This window comes from Hippopotamus amphibius, chromosome 2, assembly GCF_030028045.1.
Source record: "Hippopotamus amphibius kiboko isolate mHipAmp2 chromosome 2, mHipAmp2.hap2, whole genome shotgun sequence".
In the NCBI taxonomy this organism is placed as follows: domain Eukaryota; kingdom Metazoa; phylum Chordata; class Mammalia; order Artiodactyla; family Hippopotamidae; genus Hippopotamus; species Hippopotamus amphibius.
In genome coordinates this window covers 22,415,004-22,439,679 of record NC_080187.1, presented here as the reverse complement: position 1 = coordinate 22,439,679, position 24,676 = coordinate 22,415,004, and the positions used below count along the sequence as shown (strand labels likewise).

General features: G+C 35.3%; 1 protein-coding gene across 15 annotated transcripts in view; it reads right to left on the bottom strand.

The window, feature by feature from the left end:
* Positions 1–7,831: 7,831 nt before the first annotated feature.
* The window catches only part of PTBP3 (polypyrimidine tract binding protein 3), a 98,156-nt gene continuing 81,311 nt past the window's right edge, over positions 7,832–24,676 (bottom strand). For all 15 annotated transcript variants that reach the window (XM_057720024.1, XM_057720025.1, XM_057720011.1 and 12 more), the window contains 7 exons: positions 22,114–22,191; positions 20,255–20,400; positions 20,004–20,037; positions 17,276–17,368; positions 16,302–16,518; positions 13,507–13,584; positions 7,832–13,175 (listed from right to left, as the gene is read on the bottom strand). In XM_057720024.1, the coding sequence (XP_057576007.1) occupies positions 13,043–13,175; positions 13,507–13,584; positions 16,302–16,518; positions 17,276–17,368; positions 20,004–20,037; positions 20,255–20,400; positions 22,114–22,191 (779 nt within the window). In that variant the 3' untranslated portion in view covers positions 7,832–13,042. The remainder of the gene's footprint in view (positions 13,176–13,506; positions 13,585–16,301; positions 16,519–17,275; positions 17,369–20,003; positions 20,038–20,254; positions 20,401–22,113; positions 22,192–24,676) is intronic.

Sequence of the window (24,676 nt, the reverse complement as noted above, 5' to 3'; positions counted from 1 at the left end):
AAATAATACAAAATGATTAGGTGACTAACAATCCTATGTTAGAGGGTAACTTGGAGAAAACTGGTAAGGGCGTGTTTTTTTTTGTTTGTTTTTAAGTATCCAGAAGAGAACCTCAAATGTTATACAGTTTAATTGCCTGCTGAAGATTAACTGGTTTTATACTTAAATTAGAAATCTCATTTCAGAATTCCTTTCACCACTGATTATATGAAACCTAGTTCTTCTAATTCTTTTCTATGCGGCTCTGTCGTTCTGCCAGCTCCTTCTTTAATGAGTTAAATAAAACAAACTATCTTTGCTATAAGACTTATGTTTTTAACAATTTAAGAATTTTGCTTTTCAAACCTCTGCAGTCTCAATTCTCTTTTTCCTGCACAAACAGCACGGGCCCCAATCAATGAGATTAAAGAATAGACAGCTTTTGTCAGAGTCTGGCTCCTAAAGTCCTGAAGATTCTTAGCAGGGTCATGAGCTCCTATGGGAAAAATGTGTGTTATGGGCTGAAGTGTGTCCCCTCAAAATTCTTCTGTTGAAGTCCTAGCTCCCAGTTCCTCAGAATATGACTGTATTTGGATATAGAGCCTATAAAGAGGTAATTGAGGGACTTCCTAGGTGGCACAGTGGTTAAGAATCCACCTGCCAATGCAGGGGACACGGGTTCAATCTCAGCTCCTGGAAGATCCCACATGTCGCAGAGCAGCTAAGCCCGTGCGCCACAACTTTTGAGCCTGTGCTCTAGAGGGCGTGAGCCACTACTGTTCAGCACGTGCCACAACTACTGAAGCCTGCCCACCTAGAGTCCGTGCTCCACAACAAGAGAAGCCACTGAGCTAAGAAGCCCACACACTGCAACGAAGATTAGCCCCCACTCACCTCAACTAGAGAAAGTCCTTGTGCAGCAACGAAGACCCAATGCAGCCAATTAATTAAGTAAATAAATAAAGCCCAATCAAACGAACCAAAAAAAAAGAGGTAACTGATGTAAAATGAAGTCAGATGGGCGGGCCCTAACCCAGTGTGACTGGTGTCCGTATAAGAGATTAGGACACATACAGGGAAGACAAACCTGCCAACGACCTTGATCTGACATCTAACTTCCAGAACTTTGAGGAAATAAATTTCTGCTGTTTAAGCCACCCAGTCGGTGGTACTTTGTTATGGCGGCTCTAGCAAACTAATACATTGTGCAAGGGAATATTCTGGCTTCCTTCGGATTGACCATATTTGGGAAATCTATGCTTTAAGGAGTCATGATGGAACAAATTATGGCTACCCTGAAAACGTAGAGTTCAGAGGCAATAGTTCCAGTAAGGGTAGGGATCTGTGAACACACACACTCTGTTGGAGTTTGTCACTAAATTCCCAAAGCCCTGAAGTGAAGGTGGAGAGGTGTTTTCGTAGGTTGAGGCAGGGACTCCATCTCCTTCCGTGAGTATTCCCTCAACTCCCTGTGTATTTCAATGACCAGCTGGCAGCTTGGGTTAGATGAGGTATTGGTCAATAACCAGTTTTCTGTCTACAAAGTCACCAGAAGCACCAAGGTTCCATCTATAATGGTCTCAGTAGTTTTACTTTAGGGGTGAAGGATGGGGACTGACAAGGAAAAAAATGGGGGGCTGCTTCCACCAGAAGCTCCTACCAGTTGTAAGGAAATGCAAATCTTTATTTATTCAACAGATAATCTGTATGCTGGTCTCTGCACGAGTGCTTTATTTAAGGAAAGACTCTGCTTGCTTAGTGAATAGGGGTTATCATTAGAACCCTGTAATCTCTTTGATCTTTATGCCTTTGTGAGATTTTATCGATTAGTTTAGAAGTAAGCTGACTTGTCACATGCCAAACACACTAGTTAACAGTTGATTCTGTAGCTCTAAGAACTATATTTTTGAAACAAACACCTGGAAGCATGATCTGAAAATAAAGTGATTCTATGTCTGCTCTGGAAAATCTGGGGCTGAGAGCCACTGTTCCTGGACCATATCAAGAGACATTTAAAAACACTAGATGTCGATGAATTAGGTAAATTATTTAGAATTAGTTTGTAAGCTAGTATCATACTGCAAGAAAGGACATACCAGTGCTTTACACACTTCCTTGATGGCATGGTTAGAGTAACTTTTACTACTTTGGACCCTCCAGTGAACATATTTGTCTATCAAATCAGCCTACACTAAGGTAGTACAGGAATGAGGTATGGGAGTGAGAGAATCATTGGGAGAATCCTAAAACTTTTTTTTCCAAGTACGTTTTTATTTCTGCTTAGTTTTATGTCACTCTCAAGCCCATACTTATTGTTTTTGTCCTAAGAGACAGATATGTGGTGGAAATCCTTAGGATAAGCAAGGCAATTGAAGCAGACAGCTATGATTAACACACCACAAGTCTTCTGCAGAAGAACCACAAAATATAAATAAAGCTGAAGACAGCATTTTAAAAAAATTAATGAACTAAAAAATTAACTTATTTGGGGGATCAAAAGAAGTGAAAAGCAGGTTCTCTGAAAATACTTCTGGTAAGATGGCTGAAGAAAAAAAGAGAAAAGGTACAGCAGAAAAAAAACAGCAATTAAAAAATGGCTGCAATTACCAATTAGGCAGAATTTTTTAAAATTAATTTACTTATTGACTGAGTTGGGTCTTTGTTGCTGTGCGTGGGTTTTCTCTAGTTGCGGAGAGCAGGGGCTACTCTTCACTGTGGTGCGCAGGCTTTTCATTGCGGTGGCTTCTCTTGTTGTGGAGCACAGGCTCTAGATGTGCAGGCTTCAGTAGTTGCAGCACATGGGCTCAACAGTTGTGGCTCAAGGGCCCTAGAGCGCAGGCTTAGTAGTTGTGGCACACGGGCTTAGTTGCTCCGCGGCATGTGGGATCTTCCAGGACCAGGGCTCAAACCCGTGTCCCCTGCTTTGGCAGGTGGACTCTTAATCACTGTGCCACCAGGGAAGTGGCAGAAATTTTTAAATATTATATACAACTTTTCACCAGTTTGAAAACTACTATGTAAAATGAATTAAGTTAATTTTCCAAGTAGAAGGGAAGAATGAGTATGGTTATAGAAGATAAAACACTGAATATGAATCTATAATTTAGGTGACAGGAACATAAGTTTCATTGTGCTAGTCTTTCTACTGTTACAAATGTTTGAAATTTTCCATAAAAATGTAAGTTGAAAGAAAAACAAGGTAAACAAATTTTTGGAGCATGATAGGAAATAATTATTTCAAAAACAGGCAAGTTAAAGAATCAAGCATTTATCTTGTCTTTCCTATAGAGACTGTACCTCAGAGTAACCAAATAGTTGATACTGAGAAGTTTCTCTTATTACATAAAAGTAATCCGAAGAAAACACACAAAAGGATAGAACTTTGCCATTTTGCAATCCCTAAATATTAACTGACCTATGCAATGATCAGCAAGAAAAGACACATTATATAAGTGCATAGTAACTTCTATGAAATATTCTCCCCTCTCTCAAAATAAGAAAAAAAAAAAAAAGAGGGAGGGAGGCAGGAGGTAAGAAAAGAAGCAGAAAATTTGAGATGGGGAGACATGTTAAAATACCATGGGGACATCATCAGCAAAATCCAGATTGTTAGAATTTTCACAAAATGAATAGTTCAATTTCTTCAACAAATAAGTTGCAAGGGGACAAGAAAGGTGGAAGGGGAAGCTGTATAGTAAAAGACTGTATCAACAATTGCAATATATGGATTTATAAATACTGAAATATTTAGAGATGAAATTATATGAAGACTGGGATTTGCTTCAAAACAATCCAGGGAGTGGGGGAGTGGGATGAAGAGCAGATGAAACATGATTGGCCACTAATTGCGGTTGGGTATGGGGTACACAGGGCTCCGTCCTACTATACTAATTAGTACCTATTTAAGAATCTTAATGACAAGGAGTTCTGCTAAGCCTTTCGCATAAAGTCTCTTAGGATGCCAGAGAGCTAGGTAGGTTTTTCTGGCTTTTCTTGATAGAAATGTATAAGGGATTAGATATCAAATAGCCTACCCAATCAGTCTTGCATTTGCAAAAACAAAACTAAAATGTATTAATGAAATCTTTTCTGAATCTAGTGGGGTGTAAAACCATTCAAAAAGGTAAATTTACTTGAAAACATGGTTTGTGTTTTTTGTTTTGTCAGAGAAACATTTTTCCCACAGGTATGCCATGGTCAAAGAAATGCAGTATATAAATATGCAGGAGAGTGTCACGAGATGAACCTCAGTGCGTGGTATCCTGAGTACTTTGTAACATGGTCTTACTTACTGGGTAAACAGCTGATTTAAGAAGCAAGGAGAGAGACTTTCCTTGTGGTCCAGTGGTTAAGACTCCGCATTCCCAATGCAGGGGGTCTGGATTTGATCCCTGATCAGGGAACTAGATCCCACATGCTGCTACTAAGAGCCCACATGCTGCAACTGAGAGAGTCGGGGCAGCCAAATAAACAAGGTGGGGGGGGGGGGGGAGTCAAGGGAGGGAGGGAATACGGGGATATGTGTATAAAAACAGATGATTGAACTTGCTGTACCCCCCCAAAAATAATAATAAATAAAATTAAAAAAAAAAAAAAAGGCAGCAGCAAGGAGGAGAATGGTTTATAGTTCCCTGCTCAATTACAATCATTTTTCAAAATTCTTTTAGTTGAAGTATAATATACAGATAAATGCACAAATCCTAAGTGTACAAGCTCAATGAATTATCAGGAAATAAATACTCCTGAGTAACAGGTACAAAGGTTAAGAAATAAAACATTAGCCACACACCAGAAACCTCTCTTCATGCCCTCAATTACCTCCTTCCCAATGGTACTGTTTCTGAACTTGATGTAAATAGAATTTTTCATTATATATTCTTCTGTGTATGGCTTCCTCTGTTCAACATCACATCTATCAGATTCTTCCCTGTTGCTTTTATGTAGCTTTACTGTGTTCACTTCTATAAAGTATTCCACTACAAAAATACATCATTATGAAATTTCTTTATATCTCATAGTGCCTATTGCCCTAACAAGTACTTGTCAAATTTATTTAATACCAGCTTTCACTTGGCTAAAGAAAATCTCTTAACAGGTTAGAATTTGACACTTGTTTTATGCAGTATCAAGGACTTAGATAATTCCATAACTTTTGACATACAACAAGGATATAGGTGCTTACTTAAACCGTGCGCAATGTATTTCAACAGAATCATGAAGTTTTTCCTGTTACTCTGTCTACATCCTTAGAGCAAACATAGGAATGAAAGAAAATAGATACATGGATATTCATGAAACATTAGATTCATTAACTTTTCCTACTTAATTATACTTTTTATACTTGCAGAGGTAGGAGTTCTACATTCGAACCCAATGACTACAAGTGCAGTAATCCCAAGAAAAATTGTTATTGGAATTTTATCAGTCCAATATAAACTGTCTTGATAGAAACCTATAGTGAAGAATTTCCATTAGAAGTTGACATAGAAAAAATTCATTGATGTAGGATCACACGAATAGGAAACAAAGTGGGTTTAATACTTCTAACTATTCTAAACACCACATCCCAGTTTAATTACCTACAAATGTCGGGCATTGAAAATTGGGTACAGCTTGTTTGACAGTATCTTATTTCTGCAACTGTTCTTCAAGTAATGGCATATTATCTTAGAAATGATCATTGTTCTGAAATGGCTTATTTCTTAGAGATAATTATTGCAGGGTATGTGTTCCTACATATTCATAATTAGCTATAGGATAGCTTTAGCCATATGTATTCTGATTAGAATGGCCTAGAGAGAGTCCCCATGATCCTTTTGGGGGGCTTCCCACTGAAGGAAAGAGTTCAAGATTATATGACTTATGGATTTAGGCTGACATCTCTACTAGATTACACAGTTCTAAAAGGTAAATCACCATATCCCTAATTTTTCATTATCTTTCCCAGCACCTAGCTCAATTCTAGTACAACCAGTACTTGGTGAGCTGAAGGAATAATGTTTACTTAACAGTGTTAAGGGCTGAACTGTGTCCCCTCAAAGTACTTCTGTAGAAGTCCTAAACCCCAGTATCTCAGAATGTAACTGTATTTGGAGATAGAGCCTTTAAAGAGGTAATTAAGGTAAAATGAGGTCAGATGGGTGGGCTCTAATCCAATATGAATGGCGTCCTTATAAAAAGAGATTAGGACACAGACACACAGAGGAAAGATCACGGGAAGGTACTGGGAGAAGATGGCCATCTACAAGTCAAGAAAAGAGGTCTCAGAAGAAATCAATGCTGGTGACACCTTGATCTTGGACTTCTAATCTCTAGAACTGTAAGAAAACATATTTCTGTTGTTTCAGCTGCACAGTCTGTAGTACTTTATGCCAGCCCTAGCAAACTAATACATAGAGTAACTACATTTTTTAAGAGTTAGCTTTTTCAAATTTGCAACTTGAAATTACACTTTCAAAGTTTTCAGAAGTAGGTAGACATTTTCCCCCTTCAACAGAAACACCCCTATCACTTATGCAATGCCTTTAAATTGGTTTTGGCAGTTCCCAGAAGAGTATATAAGCCCCCCAATCCCATGTACAGACCTTCAAGATCATAACCCTCACAGCACTTGGCAGGACAGAACTGCAACGCCAGGGTGCAATGGAGAGTACAGGGTAATGTCAAGGAGATCTGGGTTCTAGTCCAGACTCTGACAGGGGCAAGTCACTTCCTTCTCTGAGCTGCTCATCTTTAAAAAGTGGAAACTGAATTAGGTGGGCTCTTAGACCCATTTATACTCAAGACTGTGTGACTCTTAATGATGGTTACAAGCTTCTGCTGTGTAAATAAGCATTTCATAGTCAAGCAAGTTTATAAAAACTATTTGGTCATTGGGTTATTTTATCTTTCCTAATAAAAATGCCTCTAGATCTTAAAAAATAAAAAAGATCTAGTTACATCTGTGGAGACAGATTTTAGATGAGCCAGCAAAGATCAGTAGTAGTTACCTAGTTTTTTATCCTATTAAAAATAACCCTCCCCCCCCACCAAATTCCTAATTCCAAAAGATCCTAGAATAAAAGATTAAAATAAATGAGTGCTTAGACTCCTACAATCCAATAACACTTTAAAGAACCTAGAAATAAAACATTTGTCTATGGAAAAGCAACATATAGGCAGCTGGCAACTGTGTTACCCGTTAATTAAAAATAACACAAACTTGGTTTGAGATCATATCTCATGTCTCAAAATTTATGTATACTCATCCCCTAGGGAAGCCAAAAACTGGAAAAAATGTTCCAACTCTTATTTGGCACTGCACATATATCATGAGTGTGTGTGTGTGTGTGTGTGTGTGTGAGAGAGAGAGAGAGAGAGAGAGAGAGGTGTACACAGAAAGAGTGATAGCACTCATGCCAATGTGCCAGTGTGTACTTGTCCAAAGGGGACAGGCCACTGAAGAAGCTATTTGTAGGACAATTAGAAAAGCACTTTTCAAAATGAGAACTGTTCCTTAACTAAAAGAGAGGTGATTAGAAGACTTAGGGTTTTTCAGTTTTAAAAGTTGTGTGAATATGTGCTTGCTATGCTCTAATTATAACAAGTTTACATGGATGGCTATGAGAAAGAAAGAAAATATGACATCATTAGAATCACAGGTAAGACAAGGGGAAACCCAAAGTACAGACAAGAACACAGAAATATTTTAAGAGAGTACAGATGTCATGACATTTATTAAAAGGCATGCTACAATGCTATACTTGTTAGGAAAAGAGATTAGAGATATCAAGTAATTGTCAGCAAATATACAAACTGAACGAAAATGGAATATACTGTAGTGTACAGAAGCTTGAATTAACCATGCACTACGCACTTAGAAAATATGTTTTTAATATTTTATCTTCTTTGCATTTATAACATAATTCACTTCAACAATCACAGAATCCTTTTCTTCCAATGCCACAAACTGTATTACAAATAAAAGCTGGTACTGCTGCTTATCAAAATATACAAGACAATTGATGTTTTATATAAAACCACTTAATATGTTCACTTGTTCCCCAAAACCGTTTTTTTGTTTTTTCCTTTTTTGGCCTGCTTAAAAAAAATGTTGTTACAAATATTTACAGCATTTTCTTCTGTTCGATGAACATTCTTATAAACTGAAAAAGGAAATTTTATGGACAGACCACACAAAACACGAGACAATGTCAGAGGCTCCTAGCTGTGCTATATTTTTTTCTCTTAAATACAGTACTAAAAATGCCCATCAAACCCTTGTCATCCTAAGCCATTCTGTTCACATTTAAACTCCCATTTTCTCTAAGCAGTCTATTCACCGATAGGAAATAGAAAGTAAAGGCCGCTTTGCACTGGGTCTTCTTTCAGAAAGGAGCTTGGGAAAAAAAATGCTTAACAGAAAGGAACCAGAACAGTCAGTCTTTGGTCAGAGCAATGAGGTGACATTTTGATGCAAAACTTTGTTTGGTCAGCGATCTTCATAATTAGTACTTTTTGGATGTGGGATGAATTTTTTAAAGATCTGAGTAACTAACGGTAAAGGGAAAAAAGGCCAGAGTACGATTTTTTTTAAATGACATCAAAAATAGCTATTTAAATATTTGTTATTACAACTACTACATAGATTCAAGAACTAAAAATAATGTAACAACAACAACAACAAAAATCTGTTTACAGTGCTGATGTAAGCTTGCCATAAGCAGCTTTCAAGCATGCCTATTATCACTAAGGTCACTAGACCAGAAAGATATCCCTGTTCTCTGGAACATATGCCTCAGGTTGCAGAAACTAAGATGACTACCACAAAGATTTAGAATAGCTCTGATCCTGGACCTGCACATGCTATATAGTGAATATTATGTGACGAAGGTAAAAAGTGTAACTGAAACTTCATTTAACAGTTACAACTGTTTGCTTGAACTTGGATGGTCTGTGGGATAACATTCTTTTAAAACTATATAATGCGTATTTCCTGAAAACCAGAATACTGATACTACCTTAGTCTCAAATAGGAAGAAAAGATCAATTAAGACTACTGAAGAAGGCACATAAACTTTGGTCCTGTTTTTTCTCCCTCTATAAAACCCCCAAACTAATATTTTAGTAATTTTCTATTTTTTAAACCATTCACAACTAGCTGTTAAAATTTGCTCTGAAAAAAGACTGCAAATAGTCTTGTACATAATAACACAGCTCTTAAAAGACAGCTGAGTTACATTTTCTTTAAAGGAAAAGTTCTGTGCAATCTAAATTGTATTTCTTTCAGCACAACAGTAGAATATTTTAAGTCTGGCAGTTTTATTCTTGTTAACAACAGATCAAGACAAAGGAAAGGTTGAGAAAAATGCTTTTACGCATAGTCATGCTGTCTTTTTGGTTTTGAAAATAGCAGTACACGCTAGGTTTTCTATGAGATAGGCTGGTAGTTCGGCAAACAGGGTTTTTAAGTGACTCATGGGGGATGGGGTGGGAGACACGTCTTTTGAGCTTGTCATCTTTAGTCCAAAAATATTTAGTGGGAACAGGGAATTACATGATAATATACTCAATGTATAAACGTTGCTGCCTAATGACATGGAAGCTTTTGAAAGTTTACATAAAACTGAACAGAGGCATTCATGAGAGTCACTTTTAATCAACTGAGGCAGAATCTATGATCATCATCCTAGGTGAAGCCAAAAAAGGCACTGCTTCCACAGGGATGAGGCAGGCAAAAACTGTGTCTCTCAAACTGTGAGATCTGTAACTTTCAACAACAAAATCAGAAACATTACTACAAATAACATTACAATATTTAGCCTTAAACAAAGAATTTATGGTATCCTGTAGGAGGTATTGGGTTATTCTGATACCTCTCCAGTAAATTATCAAATTATTAAGGTTATTTTTCCATTTGTATCTCACACAAAACACAACTTACTGCTATGGAAGTTATTTAAATCTCAAAACATTTTGGCATAAGTTGCTACTGTTAAACGTGTACTGCTATTTTTTAAAGTCCTGAATATATATACTTTGTCAAAGTCAGACACGTCTAAAAATAAGACAAGACTCCTTAAAATAAGTAAATAAATTTAAAAATAAGATACTAAGACAGCTCAACAGAAAAAATAAACATTGCTTAGAAGATATCAACTAAATGCATGCCAAAACAAAAAATACAAATATCTAGTTTTTCCACTGCCCTGATTTTTTCAAAATCTTTTTATAGAAACTATACCAACACATATACTGTAGACCTCTACAATTCAAAGAGCAAACAGCCCAATAAAGACAACATCTATGTGCTACAGCTAATTTTAGACACAAATTGATGGTTTCAAACACACTATTTTAAACAAGAATACCTCACTTTTCCAAATCTCAATTTGATTAACGTTCTTTGTCAATAAATTAAGATGTATGTAATGTGCATATGTATGTACAACATTAGAAGAGTGTATGTATGTATATACACTTATCTATACACACACACACACACAAATCCCTGAAAAGGATTCAAACGTTCTCTCTCAAATATAAAGGCCATTCCCTACTTCAAAATTACATTCAACACCATTATGATCTCCCTTCTGCTACACTTCTGCTACACTTACACTGAATGAGACTCATGAATCCAAACTACACAGTAATTCCTAACTCAAAAAAAAAAAAAAAAAATCCAATTTAAAATGCAACTGAAAATCATGATAGTGCCTGTATGGAAGGAAAAAATGAAGCAAATTTTGGGAGATTTCTTAAAGAAATTCCCCCCCCTTCCCTCTTACTCAGTGTTTTGGTAAAAATATATTTCATAACTGAAAAAATAAAAACAAGATAAATGATTATACCTATCAGGCAATACTAAAACTGATTCCATTTGAAAGGTGTCAATTTAGTGTCCTCCTTCGTATTCTACCAACTAATTGTTGCTCAGCGTTGAGCGAATTCTGCTTTTGAACAATCTATAACATCTTTTGTAGTCTCCAATTTTTTTGTAAAATTTCTTTTGTAAAAACCTTCCTGTGTTCAAATTAATGGCTGGAATATAGCAAAGAGATTGAGATATTCTTTCAAAAGGTGAGATGGGCCACTCTGAGAATCTGAGAAAAGTGTAAAAGGGGTAGACAAAAATGACCCTTTTAACAAATTCTGCTTTAAAGAAATCTGCTCAAGCACTGAAAGAATAATTAACAAAAGCAAAGTGTCTAATTAGAAAGAAACAATAGTACATTATACAATCACTGAAGCAACATTAAAATGTACTCTTACATTCAACTAAAAAGAGAGAGGGACAGAGTATGAGAAAGAATCCACCTTCTCATACTCCACATATATGGGCACTCAGTAATGAAGTTACATTAACAAAGAAAAGCAAGTTTTCACTTGAGTATATATTCAACTAAAAAGAGAGAGGGACAGAGTATGAGAAAGAATCCACCTTCTCATACTCCACATATGTGGGCACTCAGTAATGAAGTTACATTAACAAAGAAAAGCAAGTTTTCACTTGAGTATATATTCAACTAAAAAGAGAGAGGGACAGAGTATGAGAAAGAATCCACCTTCTCATACTCCACATATGTGGGCACTCAGTAATGAAGTTACATTAACAAAGAAAAGCAAGTTTTCACTTGAGTATATGAAAAAAACCAAGTAATCCTGAGACAAATTCTAATGGGTGATAAAGATTAGACAAGATCCAAAAATTGAGACTGCATTTTATAGCCCCAAATTGGTATGCTATAACTAGCAATGACCACTACAGGTCACAATATGAAGAGGCCTACAGGTGTGCACTGAGTTATTCCCAAAACCATTAAACCCTTCCCCACCCCACCTCTACACCAAAGCACCAAAAATTTGAATAGAAACTATTACTTATTGAAAATCACTTAAAATTGCAATGAAAAAAAACTTCAAAATCCTTACCAAAACAGGGAAAGAAAAAACAAATACTCACCAAGCCCACAATATAGCTTTCAAGATACTTAGATAAAACTCTAACCTATTATATCATAAGCACATAATAAGGCACATAATAGGAAATTAAGTAAATACACAGTAATTCTGAATAAGTATTAGAGATTATAGTGGTACAAAAAACCCTTGAGATTAATTTTTTTTCTAAAAGAAGACTTTACCAAAAATAACTTTTAAAAAATCTGTCAAACCATATGATAGACCTGAATATTTTCCTTAAGACTGTAAACTTTTTTCTGAAAACAACTATAAAAAAGTAGTTTATAAGTAGGATTATTTTTCGTTTTAAATTTTCCAAGATCATATTATATTACTAGGCAAGTGTCATTTTGAAATTTAAAACATGATTTTTCCTAATAAAATTATTAATTATTCTGACATCTTAATAGATCCTGGTTGGATTCCACTTAATCTCCCTGGAGACAGTTGAGACACTTCATTCTCTAAATAGTCTTAAAAAGTTAAAGATAGTCAAAGGAGTGTCTTACAGTGGAAAAAAACTTGAAAGAAAACATGCAAGTTTATAAATTTGCTTCCAATACAACCCAATTTACTTATGTATAGTAAGTATCAACAGATGCCAAATAACTGATGTAACTTATCCGGGAACATAGTTTCCTACAGGAGTCAAATTTCTGAATCATAAAGTTAAAAACTTGGTTGTAGGTAATTTAAATTACTTACGTTCAAGTAACTTTAAAAGTCTGTATGTTCAAATTTTTCAAAGTACAAAGGAGTTTAGAAATATTGTATAAGGCTGATCTGGACCCAAACTAAAAGAAAATCTGTCCTCTTGAAATCCAATCTAATAGAGGGAACTAAATTATTGAAAAAAAATTTTTCCTGATTTTTTTTTTCCTGAAGATTATTTTCATTTTAGAAACTATCGTACAAAGGAAAAACATGCCTCTGACGACGTACTGGTGGGGAGAAAAGGGAAAAGAGAACATCCTATGATTTTTTGAATATACTTGAATATCAAACTCAGAAAGAGTTATTTTTGTGAAAGAGGCAGAATTGGTCTTGAGCTGCTTCAGTCTATGTCTGAAGGTTTTACTGAAATTATGGTCCAGTCTTAGGAGAAAAATTCACAGAAAAGTCAGATTGTAGATTTTGAGAAGGAAACTCTGAGGTGGTGATTTTCTCCAAGGTCATGGTTATGAAGCTCAATGAGGGCCTGGATTGCTTCTTCCACAGATCCCAACTGAATGAGTGCCATTTTTCGATCTTTCCTGAAAATGGTAAAAGAAAGAGAAAAAGTATATAGAATTAATTTTGCCTACAAACCTCTTCCCCCACCCTAGAAGAATTCATTAAACTACCTTAAACATCTGCAGATCATATTAAATAATGTTAATGTATTTCTTAAAAGCAGGGACTTAGGGAGTTCCCTGGTGGTCCAGTGGGTAAGACTCCATGCTCCCAGTGCAGGGGGCCGGGTTCAATCGCTGGTCGAGGAACTAGATCCCTCATGCATGCCGCAACTAAGAGCCCGCATGCCTCAACTAAGACCTGGCACAGCATAAATAAATATTCTTAAAAAAAAAAAAAGCAGGTACTTACTGAAAGAATTTAAAAGCCTTCACTGAACATCCAGCTTCTGTGAAAAGATTCTTCAGATCATCTACTGTAACAGAGGGGCTGTGAAAACATCACAGAGAGAGTCAACTATTTTATCCCTAATTTTGAAATGAAGCAAAGATTAACTCCTGAAATATCAAGTCTCCAGAATATTTCACATTTCAAAGAGCATAAAGCCGATCAATGAAGACATGATTTGCAAGTGCTCTCAAAGATGTTCAAGGCTGATGCATACGTGTCCTCAGACAACGGAATTTTGTCTCAAGTCTTTGGCATGAGACGTGGGCAGTATATAAAGAACAAGAAAATCTTTCTATATTTATTCTTTCAATGGGATTATTACCCATGCTACTGGCTTTAGTAATTAACTCTAGTACTTCCAAAGCTACTGCCCCTGCTCTGACCTGTCTTCTATAGTAGAGTGTTTTCCACTATTAGGACAGTAGATATTCAGTACTAGTCCAGTACACTTTCGATTACTTTCAGGGTAATTATGAACATGTGTATGTGGTAACCAGGTTCTAAGATAGCCCCCAACTACTCTTGCCTCCTAGTATTCACACTTTCGGGTACTCCCCTACATATCTAATAAAGACGTCCTCTGTAACCATCGGGGTATTGTAGAAATGACACACGTGACTTCTGAGGCTGAGAGACACTGCAATTTCTACTTTGACCTCTCTTGAATCATTAGCTTTGGAAGTAACCAGCTGCAATTTCATGAGGACAATCGAGCAGACCTATGGAGAACTCCTTGTGGCAAGGAACTGAGGCCTCCTGTCAACAACTAAGCGTATGAGTGAGACACTTTGGAAGTGGATTCTCCAGCCCAGTTAAGCCTTCAGATGCAACCCTGTGAAAGACTCAGCCAAAACTACCCAGCTAAGCCACTTCTGGATTCCTGACTTACAGTAACAGTTTGAGATAATGAATATCCACTATTGTGTTAAGCTGTTAAGTTTTGGGATGATCTGTTATGAAGCAGTAGATAACTAATACAGTGGTCTATCACATGAGAGCCAACTGACTAAAACTTAGACTCTTCCTCATCTCACAACTGCCAGCAAGGATGGTGTTATAGAACAAATGCCTCTGCAAGGAGACAAATCTGAGTTCACTATTTTTCATTCACCTAATATGTCACTTTTGAGTAAGTTACTTAACTGAGCCCCTCACTTTCATTGTTAAAATGAAACTAACGACCTTCACTCCAAAGGTTATTATGGACCAATTGTTAGACACAGAACGTAGAATAGCGGTTACCAGGGACTGGGGGTAGAGAGAAACGAGGAGGTATTGTTTAATGGGTACAGAGTTTCCATTTGAGATGATGACAAAGATCTGCAGATGGATATAAGTGACAGCTGCACACCATTAATGTACTTAATGTGAATGTACACTGAAATGCACACTCAAAAATGGTTAAAATGGTAAAATTTAGGTTATGTATTTAACCACAATTTTAAAAAGAAGGTTATTATGGAGATTAAATGAGGTAACATGTAAAACACCAGCACAGTGCTCAGAACTTGGTAGATGGTTAAAAAAATATTAACATGCTTTTTCTCTTCTGCATGTCCAATGTAGGCTGCAACTTGAGACCAGCTCTTGGATAAATGTATTTAAGAGGGAGCCTGTTTTAGTATTTAAATATGTTGCCTCTGTCCCTAACTCTATAGTAATGAGGTGCTAAATTTCTAGATGCACATAATCTAGATTTTTTTCTTAAGTGACTCCTCTTCTCCACTCCCTCAGTCCTTAACTTTTTGCACCCATGCTTGCACAGAACTATACCCCACAGCTTTTACCCTTCCTTCCCAAAGCTTATCCCCCTTCACGTATTAGATTAAGTTATATAAAACTGTCATCTTTGTAGGTCAAGGATTTCAAGAATTAAAACCTGGGGTTGGGTTTGCAAGGCTGACACAGAGACACAGATGTAGAGAACAAACATATGGACACCAAGTGGGGAAAGCAGGGGCGGGGGGAATGGATTGGGATATTGGGATTGCCATATATACATTACTAATATGAAAAAAAATATCAAATTGTACACTTTAAATACATGCAGTTTATTGTATGTCAATTACATCTCAATAAAAGTTCTTTAAAAAAAATAAATATAAATGCAGTTGTGTTCCATGAAACTTTATTTATGGAAAATTTTAATTTTATGTAATTTTCTCAAATCACAAAATATTTTTCTTTTGTTTTTCCCCAATTATTTGAAAACGTAAAAACCAATGTTAGCTCACGGGCCTTACAAAAACAGACGGATTTGGCCCACGGGCTGTAGTTTGTTCATCTCTAAGATTATAACTAAAGAACAAATCTCCTACAACACTGGTTAATACAGAGTGGTTACAAGCTTGTGGTAAAAAATAGAGAATTCAGTTTTACCAAATTCTTAGATATATAAATTTTTTGATTTTGCTATGCTGGTTACTGAAGGGTCCTTACTTCTACAAAAGGATGAACAAGTATGTACCAATGGAATATTTCTGCATAAAGGTATTTTTGCCCTTCTATAACTGAAAGATAACTAGCTGCTAATTCTCAGTTTGGAAAGAAAAATCTGAAACATTGCTATCTTTCATTTCTGGAGTGTATGGTTAGAGATATAAACTTCTTAAGACATGATGGCAAATAAATCATCTTACAGGAAATTAGTGAATAGGACAATTGCTACGTTAGAATAATTTCAGTTTTTACCTCCCCAAACCAAATACTGTAGGTTATTAATGCTCTAAATGAACAGTAACTAATTAGATACATACGGGATGTTGGAAAGATGCAGAGTAGCTGATGGTGGAAAAATATTCTGGAAGTTTTTAGAGCCAGGCTTTTTAAAGCGATGCAAAGGACTATTGCTAAAGTCCTTAGTAAGACCTTGGTCTTCTTGTCCCTCTCGAGGAAGCTGAACTGCTTGATGTTTGGACAGTGTAGCACGAAGCACTTTCCCATAAAGTCTCTGACCACTTAGATGGTTCATTGCTGGTGCATAAGAAGAAAATAAGGAAAGTCTGGGTATTAAGATAGAGTCTCTGTAAAACTGTCTATCATAATTCTTTTTATTTAGTCACTTAAAATTATATTGTCAGTTTGAGGGCTTAAATGGTTTTAAATTTAAAAAATCCTTACATACGGAAATGTATTAAATGACTTTGTTTTACTACAATGAAAGAAAAGCAATACAACAAAAAAATAACTATTTTCCTAGCAGACTGCTAGGAAGTTCCAGAATGCCTGCAACATAACACATGCTCAGGAAATGGTTACTGAACACATTAGTTAAATCTCAAGTAAAGCTTTTTTTAATAAAAAATCTGAGTAGTAATATTTCAACAGCCACTATAATAATGAACATTGAGATGGTAGAATGATACCTTCTCCATCATCATTATGAAGTATTCCCAAACTTTTAAGCCATGCAACAGTTCTAGAAAACTTAATTTGAAAGGAAAACAAACAAGCAAAACAAATAAAATGAAAGAAAACAAGTCATATTTATTAGTTTAAAGCTAATGTAAAAACCCTAGATCAAAGCTCTAAACATCAACAATATGTTGAAACAGACAAATTAACTTCAAAGAGCAATAAATATTTTAAATCTTAAACTATAAGCAGATCCAAACAATAATGCAGACATTAACATAAAGAGGTACTCTTCCTAGTAGTCCTAAGTTTATTTTATAAGAAAATTCACATACAAAAGGAGCAGGTTATCATTATTACTATTAATCATTAGTACCTAGCTGAGCTTGATTTGCATCTGCCATCTGAACCAATGCATTTTCTTTCTTATTAAACATTATCTTCACTCGATGTACATCACCATATACTCCTAATTAAAAAGACAAAACAAAACAGTTTTTTAATGCTAATTGTGTAATGTTCAATTAATTTTACTAATGTATTTAAAGAAATCTTCTTTTCTCATACTATATGCCTTCCCTGGGCAATTTCATACATATGCTCTCAAATGTGTACCTCTTCTATGTCCCAGATTTATTAATCTATTACCCCATGTCACCTGGATGTCCCATAAACACTTCAAATCTAATACATCCCAAACTGATGCACCGCCCCTTTCCTGTCCCCTGCTGCATTCACTAACTCTGCTGATAAACAGTACCATCATGCACATATTCGCTCCAGTCAGACACCCGGGAGTCGTCTTTTGACTTACCCCTTTCCTTAAACTCTTACATCCAATCAACTACCAGCACTCATAGATTCTACGGCCTAAAGCTCTCCCATGTTTGTCCACTTCTTCCCATCCTCACTACCATCAAAGTTGTTATTACCATTTCACATCTGGACTATCATAACAGCCACCTAACTGATCTCATTATATCCAATTCTTCTATTCTACTGTTCCCCAAAGTGGGTCCCACACCCCAAAAAAGCAGGCAAAATGATTTACTGGGGTGTGGGAGGAAAATAAACTGCTATTTATACTGATCTGTTAATATAAACAATATGAAAAACTGCATTTTATTAATTTTCAACATACAGAAGAAATTATATGCAGAAGTTTCTACAATATGAAGGGCATGCTCTCATTTTTATTTCATTTAGTGTATTAAAATGTATTGCAGTCTATGTGGAACAGGGTATCGCCAGCATTGTAAAAATAAAATCCTTAAACAGTAGCATCACTAACACACTTTGTAATAGGATGAGAGAGTGACTATGACAATCTTCAAGGCACACAAAGGAGTACTGGTTATCTTGTGGGCAAGCCCCCAAGAGCAATTAAACTTAGAGATGAATGGTAGTTTTAACATTAAAAAAGAAAAAAAGACAAGTATTCCATATTTGCTGTCCTTTTCAAAAATGACAAGTGGCTGAAATAGACACTTTAAAAAATAACATACAATTTGTTCTTCAAGCTGAGGGTGATATTTTTCTAAATGAGTGAGAAATTAACTACTTTTGGAAAGAAATCTGCTATTAAAATAGATATATGAAAATTTAGCATTAATACATGATTTTGTTACTGAAAATTACATAAATGTGTCATGAATAAAAACTTTTATAGTAACTGCAAATGAGTATAAAGTATCTCCGTAGGGTGATAGAGAGGTTCTAAAATTGCACTGTGGTAATGGTTGCACAACTCTGTAAATTTACTAAAAATCATTGAGTTGTATACTTAAAAGTCAGTGAATTGTATGGCTGTAAATTATATCTCAAAAATGCTGTTAAAAAACATATTACCCAGTCAAAAAATTTGAAACAACTTTCCATCCTATTAAAAATTCTTCCAAATGAAGAACACTAGTGAGTTGTAACACCATTATTCTAATGCAAAATTTAGTGGATTAGACTGAAATATTAGTATAATAATTAACTAGTACAGCAACAATGAAACACTTCCATTCATATCACATACCTTTATTTTTTTTTAATTAAAAAAAATTTTTTTTTGGCTACGCCACATGGGTTTCGGGATCTCAGTTCCCTGACCAGGGACTGAACCCAGGACCCGGCAGTGAAAGCACTGAGTCCTAACCACCGGACCATCAGGGAATTCCCTCTCATATCTTTATGAGGTATCTTTTTTAGTTATAACAACCATTAAGATCAGGTACTAAAAAAAAAGTGAATTTAGAATCAGATCTTGGGATACTGAATCAAAATGAAAAAGGTTTTTGAAAATAATGAAACATATTAAATCATATTTCTCACTAAATGTTAATAGATTTTTATTTTAAAAAGTGTCATTAATAAAAATCTTTATTAAATATCACTTAACTTCATTGCTCTTATATTTCTGTTTGTACATATTACACTATAAAGAATATAGTAAAAGATGGATGATGTTTATGTATAATTAATCATATATAGATTAGGAGTACATGCTAAATTTTTTTTATCTGAGAGGCATACTATTAGAAAGTTTGGGGACTATTTTTAAAATCTGAGTCTCATTATGCCTCTCTCTTTTTTAAAACTACTCAGTGGATTCCCATTGTTCTGAGGTTAAAAAAACTAAGCTCCTTACTATAGCTTACAAAGCTATTAATGACCTTGCTCCTATCCATCTGTCCAGCTTCAACATGTTTCTCCCCTACACTCTCCACTGAGCTTCCCTCACTTCCATGTTCCAGGAGTTCTGTCCCTCATTGCTACTATCTGTGAAAGGACATTCACCCTCCCTTTCTGACTGGCTAATGCTTTCTCATTTTTCACAAGCCAGCTTAACTATCATTTCTATTGGTAAATCACCTTTGATTCCTTTAGCTACGTTAGGTCTCCCAGGTGTACATTCCTGTTACAATCTCTATTTCCCTTCCTATAAAACTTTGTTGTAACTGTAATCACTTACTAAGTCTTCCTCGCTATTATATCCTGTGTCAAACACACTAGTTGGCACATAGCAGTAATAAAGATGACTGAATGATGCAATATGCTCAATTCACATCATAGGTAACATAAAAAACAGCAAAAAAAAAAAAAAAAAAATTACTTACCAAATAGGATAAAAAGTCCATGTGGTGTGATAAGCTGTTTGAAAAGGATAACACAAAATGTAAGTGTCTAAGTAAAAATTTAAATAAGTTTACTTGTTCAAAGCACTGATTTTTACATGCTTCTTCTATAAATACTAGTGGTGAATTTTAATAAAAATTCTTAAAACATTTTCATTTGAAGTCAACTCTAGGTCAGAAGCTATAATACCTCCTCCTGAAAGACTTTTTACATATAACACTTTTCAACTCACATCAGGATTAAGATTGGTGACAAGGAGAACAGAATTTCCCGGCATACCACCAGCCCCAGGAATGGCCATCCTTCCAGTGACAGCAGAGGAGGTGATTGCGAGAGGACCGAGAGCTCCAGGACCCAGTCCAGCTGGGACTGACAGACCTTTTCAAAACATCAAAAACATTTCATATTCTAGTTATCTGGAGAATTATAACACTTGATACAACTTAAGTAAATAAATGCAGACAAAAGCAAAAATGGAGAAGAAAATGTTTCAAAGCTATTATACCTTAAGGATAACAAAGGTCAGTTTTCCGCCCTCTGGAGTCTTTCTGAAAGTAGAGTTCCTTATTCGCTGACATTATCATACTTACTACTCTATTATTTATGCAGCACTTTGCAGGGCAACCAAATTCACTGGTCTTAAAAGCCATTAGGCTTTTCAAAGGGTCTATAACTACAGGTACTCCTTCTATTTCTAGAAATAGACATCTCTAAAGTAGATGTAATTTTCATATTGACTTCTACCATAAAATCAGATGCACATTTTTGTAAAAAGTCCTTCAGCAGAAGTCACACATATGCATGCCAGGTAGTAATGCATGTTCTAAAATTGGACTGTGCTAATGGCTGCACAACTCTGTAAATTTATTAAAAATCACTGAGTTGCATACCTAAAACAGGTGAATTGTATACATACTTTCCGTATAGGGAAAAAAACATTTTGTAACCTTATAAAACATTATTATCATCAACAACAAATTTATAGAATTCAATATTGTTTTGTAGCAAGAATTTTCAGAGCTCTCCACTCCCCTAGATATTGCAGAACTACTGAAAGTTCTACAATACTGTAATAGTGACACAATACACTATACTTACAACACTATACTTCCTCAGATGGTCCCACCATTTGTATTCTCAGCTTAAAAATTATCTAAGATAAATTCACTCTTTTCTTTTTAGTTAACTTCATCCTCTCCACTGAAGAGAGTAGTTAAAATTCCCAGAATTAGAAAGGTAGGATACAAAGATTATTGTCAGAAAGTAGGTATGCTGCAATTTAAAATGGTGATATTCATAAATCAGCTGGAAACTGTAAAGGTATTATGTAGACTTCAGCTTAACACTACACCACTCTTCTAATCACCAACCTCAAGTGTTTTCTTTAAGCACCAGTGATAAAACCATTAAGCATTTTTTTTCTTCTCCTTAAGTTATAATCAAATTCATTTTGTTTACTATTTGGAAGACAGAGTCATTATCAAAGTATTAACTGACTGCTATCTCTTAATTATTTCCATTAGCTAAAGAAAAAAAACATATATATTTCCTGAAATAAAACAGTATGCATACCCTCTATGGTAATCTTCTAAACCCATTAATTAAAAAAAAAAAAGATTTACAAATAAGTTTAATAGTAAATGTTTATTAATTCAAATCTTTACTGATTGCAGAATATGTATTGAATGCCATCAAAGGCATTAAGCACACAAAGATAAATAAGACACAGTCTGTTTAACGTGTAACTGGTAAGCTTATCAGCAAGCAGCTCATATATTTTACATAATAATCAAAAAGGCAAATCTAAGGTTAATATAGTCAACCTATAGTTATCTGTGCCAATGGCAAGTATAAATGACGCAGAACATAGAATTATGGAGCTAAGAATAGAATCAGATAGAATTATTTATGAACATAAGGAAGCTGTGCATCATATATTGTACATGAGGCATTTCCATGATTGATACACATAACGCTTTTATTGTAAATCCTTAAAAATATGATAATATTTTTCACTTTGGTTAAGTTCCTAGAAAATACAGACCATCATTAAGAAATCATTTCAAATTCAACTTTAAAAGAGCTAGTCACCTGCAGCTTGAGGAAATCCAATGGCTGGGGCAAATCCAGCAGCCCCTGCATATGGTGAGGAAATTATACCTGGTGCACCTAATGGGGAAGAGAAGCTAAAATAAATATACTACCTTCTATAAATAGGTTATCAAAGCAATATAAAATGGCTATATGAGGGTGGATTACTGATAAAGAGATTCTGTTATGGAGTAAAGATCTGTTCAACAGGTGATCCTTAATGTATAAGTAAAGAGTGTCTGCCACTTCCAGAGGCTAATCCCTTTCAACTGGGTTCAAGCGTACAGCTAAAATGTTATTTAATTTTGAGTTATTAGTTTGCTACTTAGTTTTAGCTTACTTAGTTCTGTTATTTAGGTTGATATTCTTGCCTTATTTAGAGCACTGTTTCTATGCAAAAATCATCAAATATTTATTAAATTGTACTGTACCTGTGGGGTACTGTGCTGATAAAAGGAAATATGAAATAAAAATCTTTGCCTTTGAGAGGTTTTACAAACTAAATGTATGAATTATAGGAGATGCACATGCTGAGGATCTAGTGGTTTAAATACAAATATACTGCAAGTGGTCTAAGAAGAAGGGATCACAAAGGATCACTGTGATTGTTTGAAGGTTTCTGAGGAGGTAAAACTGAGCTGAACCTTAAAGCAGTGCTTACTGTGCACCAAATGCTAAACAAAGGCTGGCATTCTCTCTCCTTTTAGAAGCCTGGTGACTATGAACCATCAACAAAAACAATAGTTAGTTCCAATGGAGGAGTCAATACTAGCAGGAAAACAATTTGGTTTTGGACAAGTTAAGGTTGAGGTGATAGTAAGACATCCAAATGGGAATGCCACAAGTGGAAATGAGGGGACAAACTCAGAATTTCTGACACAGATTTGTAAATCATCTATATAGAAATAAATGTGAAAGCGATACAAATGAGAGCTCCATTAAAAAGGGCACAAGGCAAGAAATGAAGAAAGCTGAAAACAGAACCTGGAAGTATTAGTACACTTAAGTGGTAGAGGAAGGAAGAGGAACATTCTAAGGAATTGAGAAAAAGAGAACAGCCTTAGAAAGCAAACCAAACAGTGAATTATAGTGAATTACAGTCCCTCAGGATCTAGAGACAGAGAGTTTTAGGGGAGACTATATGTATATGTAGACTATGTTTTCCAGAGCAGTTAAAAGGTAAGTTTATTCTCTTCATTAAAGAAAATTATTTAACAGAATTTGTTAAATATGTGGCTGTGATTTATTAAAATAATTCAAGAAAATATAGTCATTAAGAGACTTCAGAGACAGAGCTAGCAGAGAGAACAGACAATAAATGAAGACACAAAAAATGAGAATAACTGACAGAGTGATGAAATGAGAAGGGGAACACATATATGTTGAAAGCACATTAGGAGGCAAGCATTCATCTAGTGCCAAGGAAGCACTGAATAAAGCAGACAAGAATCTCTGCCCTTGCTAAACTTACATTCAAGTAGGCTCAAGATCATAGGTAAAATGAAAACAGAAACAGACTCACAGACTTAGAGAAAGAATTTACTATTATCGGGGGAAGAAGGGGGGAGGGATAGTTAGGGAGTTTGGGATTGACATGTACACACTGTTATATTTAAAATGGATAACCAACAAGGACCTACTGTATAGCACAAGAAACTCTGCTGAATATTGTGTAACAATCTAAATGGGAAAAGAATTTGAAAAAGAATAGATACATGTATATGTATAACCGAATCACTTTGCTGAACACCTGAAACTAACACAACATTGTTAACCAACTCTACTCCAATATAACTGGAGTATAGTTAAAAAAAAATAAAAGTTAAAAAAAAAGATAATAGGTAAAATGATTCACTTTCATAACAGAAAGAACTATATTTAAGGCATAAAGGAAGACTCATCAGAGAGGCTTCAATATGGATATGAGTTAGTTTGAAAATTTATACTAGAAAGTTAAACATAGGAAGAGATATGGTAGATTGTATTACTGTTGCCAAGTATTCACTTGACCCCTCCATATAACTCTGGCCAGTCATGTGACTTTGCAGTGTCTCCCATGGGAAGAGCATACATTTCTATGCAACACGCACTGCCCTCAGTCATGTGATAGGAATACACAGACAGAAAGGACATAAACTGCCTCTACACAGAAGCTTTAAGAGGCTTTATGGGTTTATACAAGCTCTCTTATTTTTTAACTCTCTGCTACAAGAATGCCATGTCCCAAATGTAGTGACACCTTCAGCCTGGACTCTCGATCAAAAAGACATGTGAAGAAGTCTGCAAAAGCCGATTTGCAGCTGTTTAAGTGTCAGTTATGTGAGAGGAATAAATGTTAATTGCTGTAAACCACCGAGATTTGTGGGAAGGGCAAGGCAGGTACTTTTAAAACAAAATAAAGAGACTAATACAGATGACTATAGGGGGGTGGTATGAGGCAGAAGACTTGCAGCAGGTTTTGAGAAAAATTTTTGAGATAACGCTCACTGAACATTAAATATCAATAAATGAAAGAATTGGCAAAAAATTAACAGAGCCAAATATTAAATAATTGTTTTCAAGT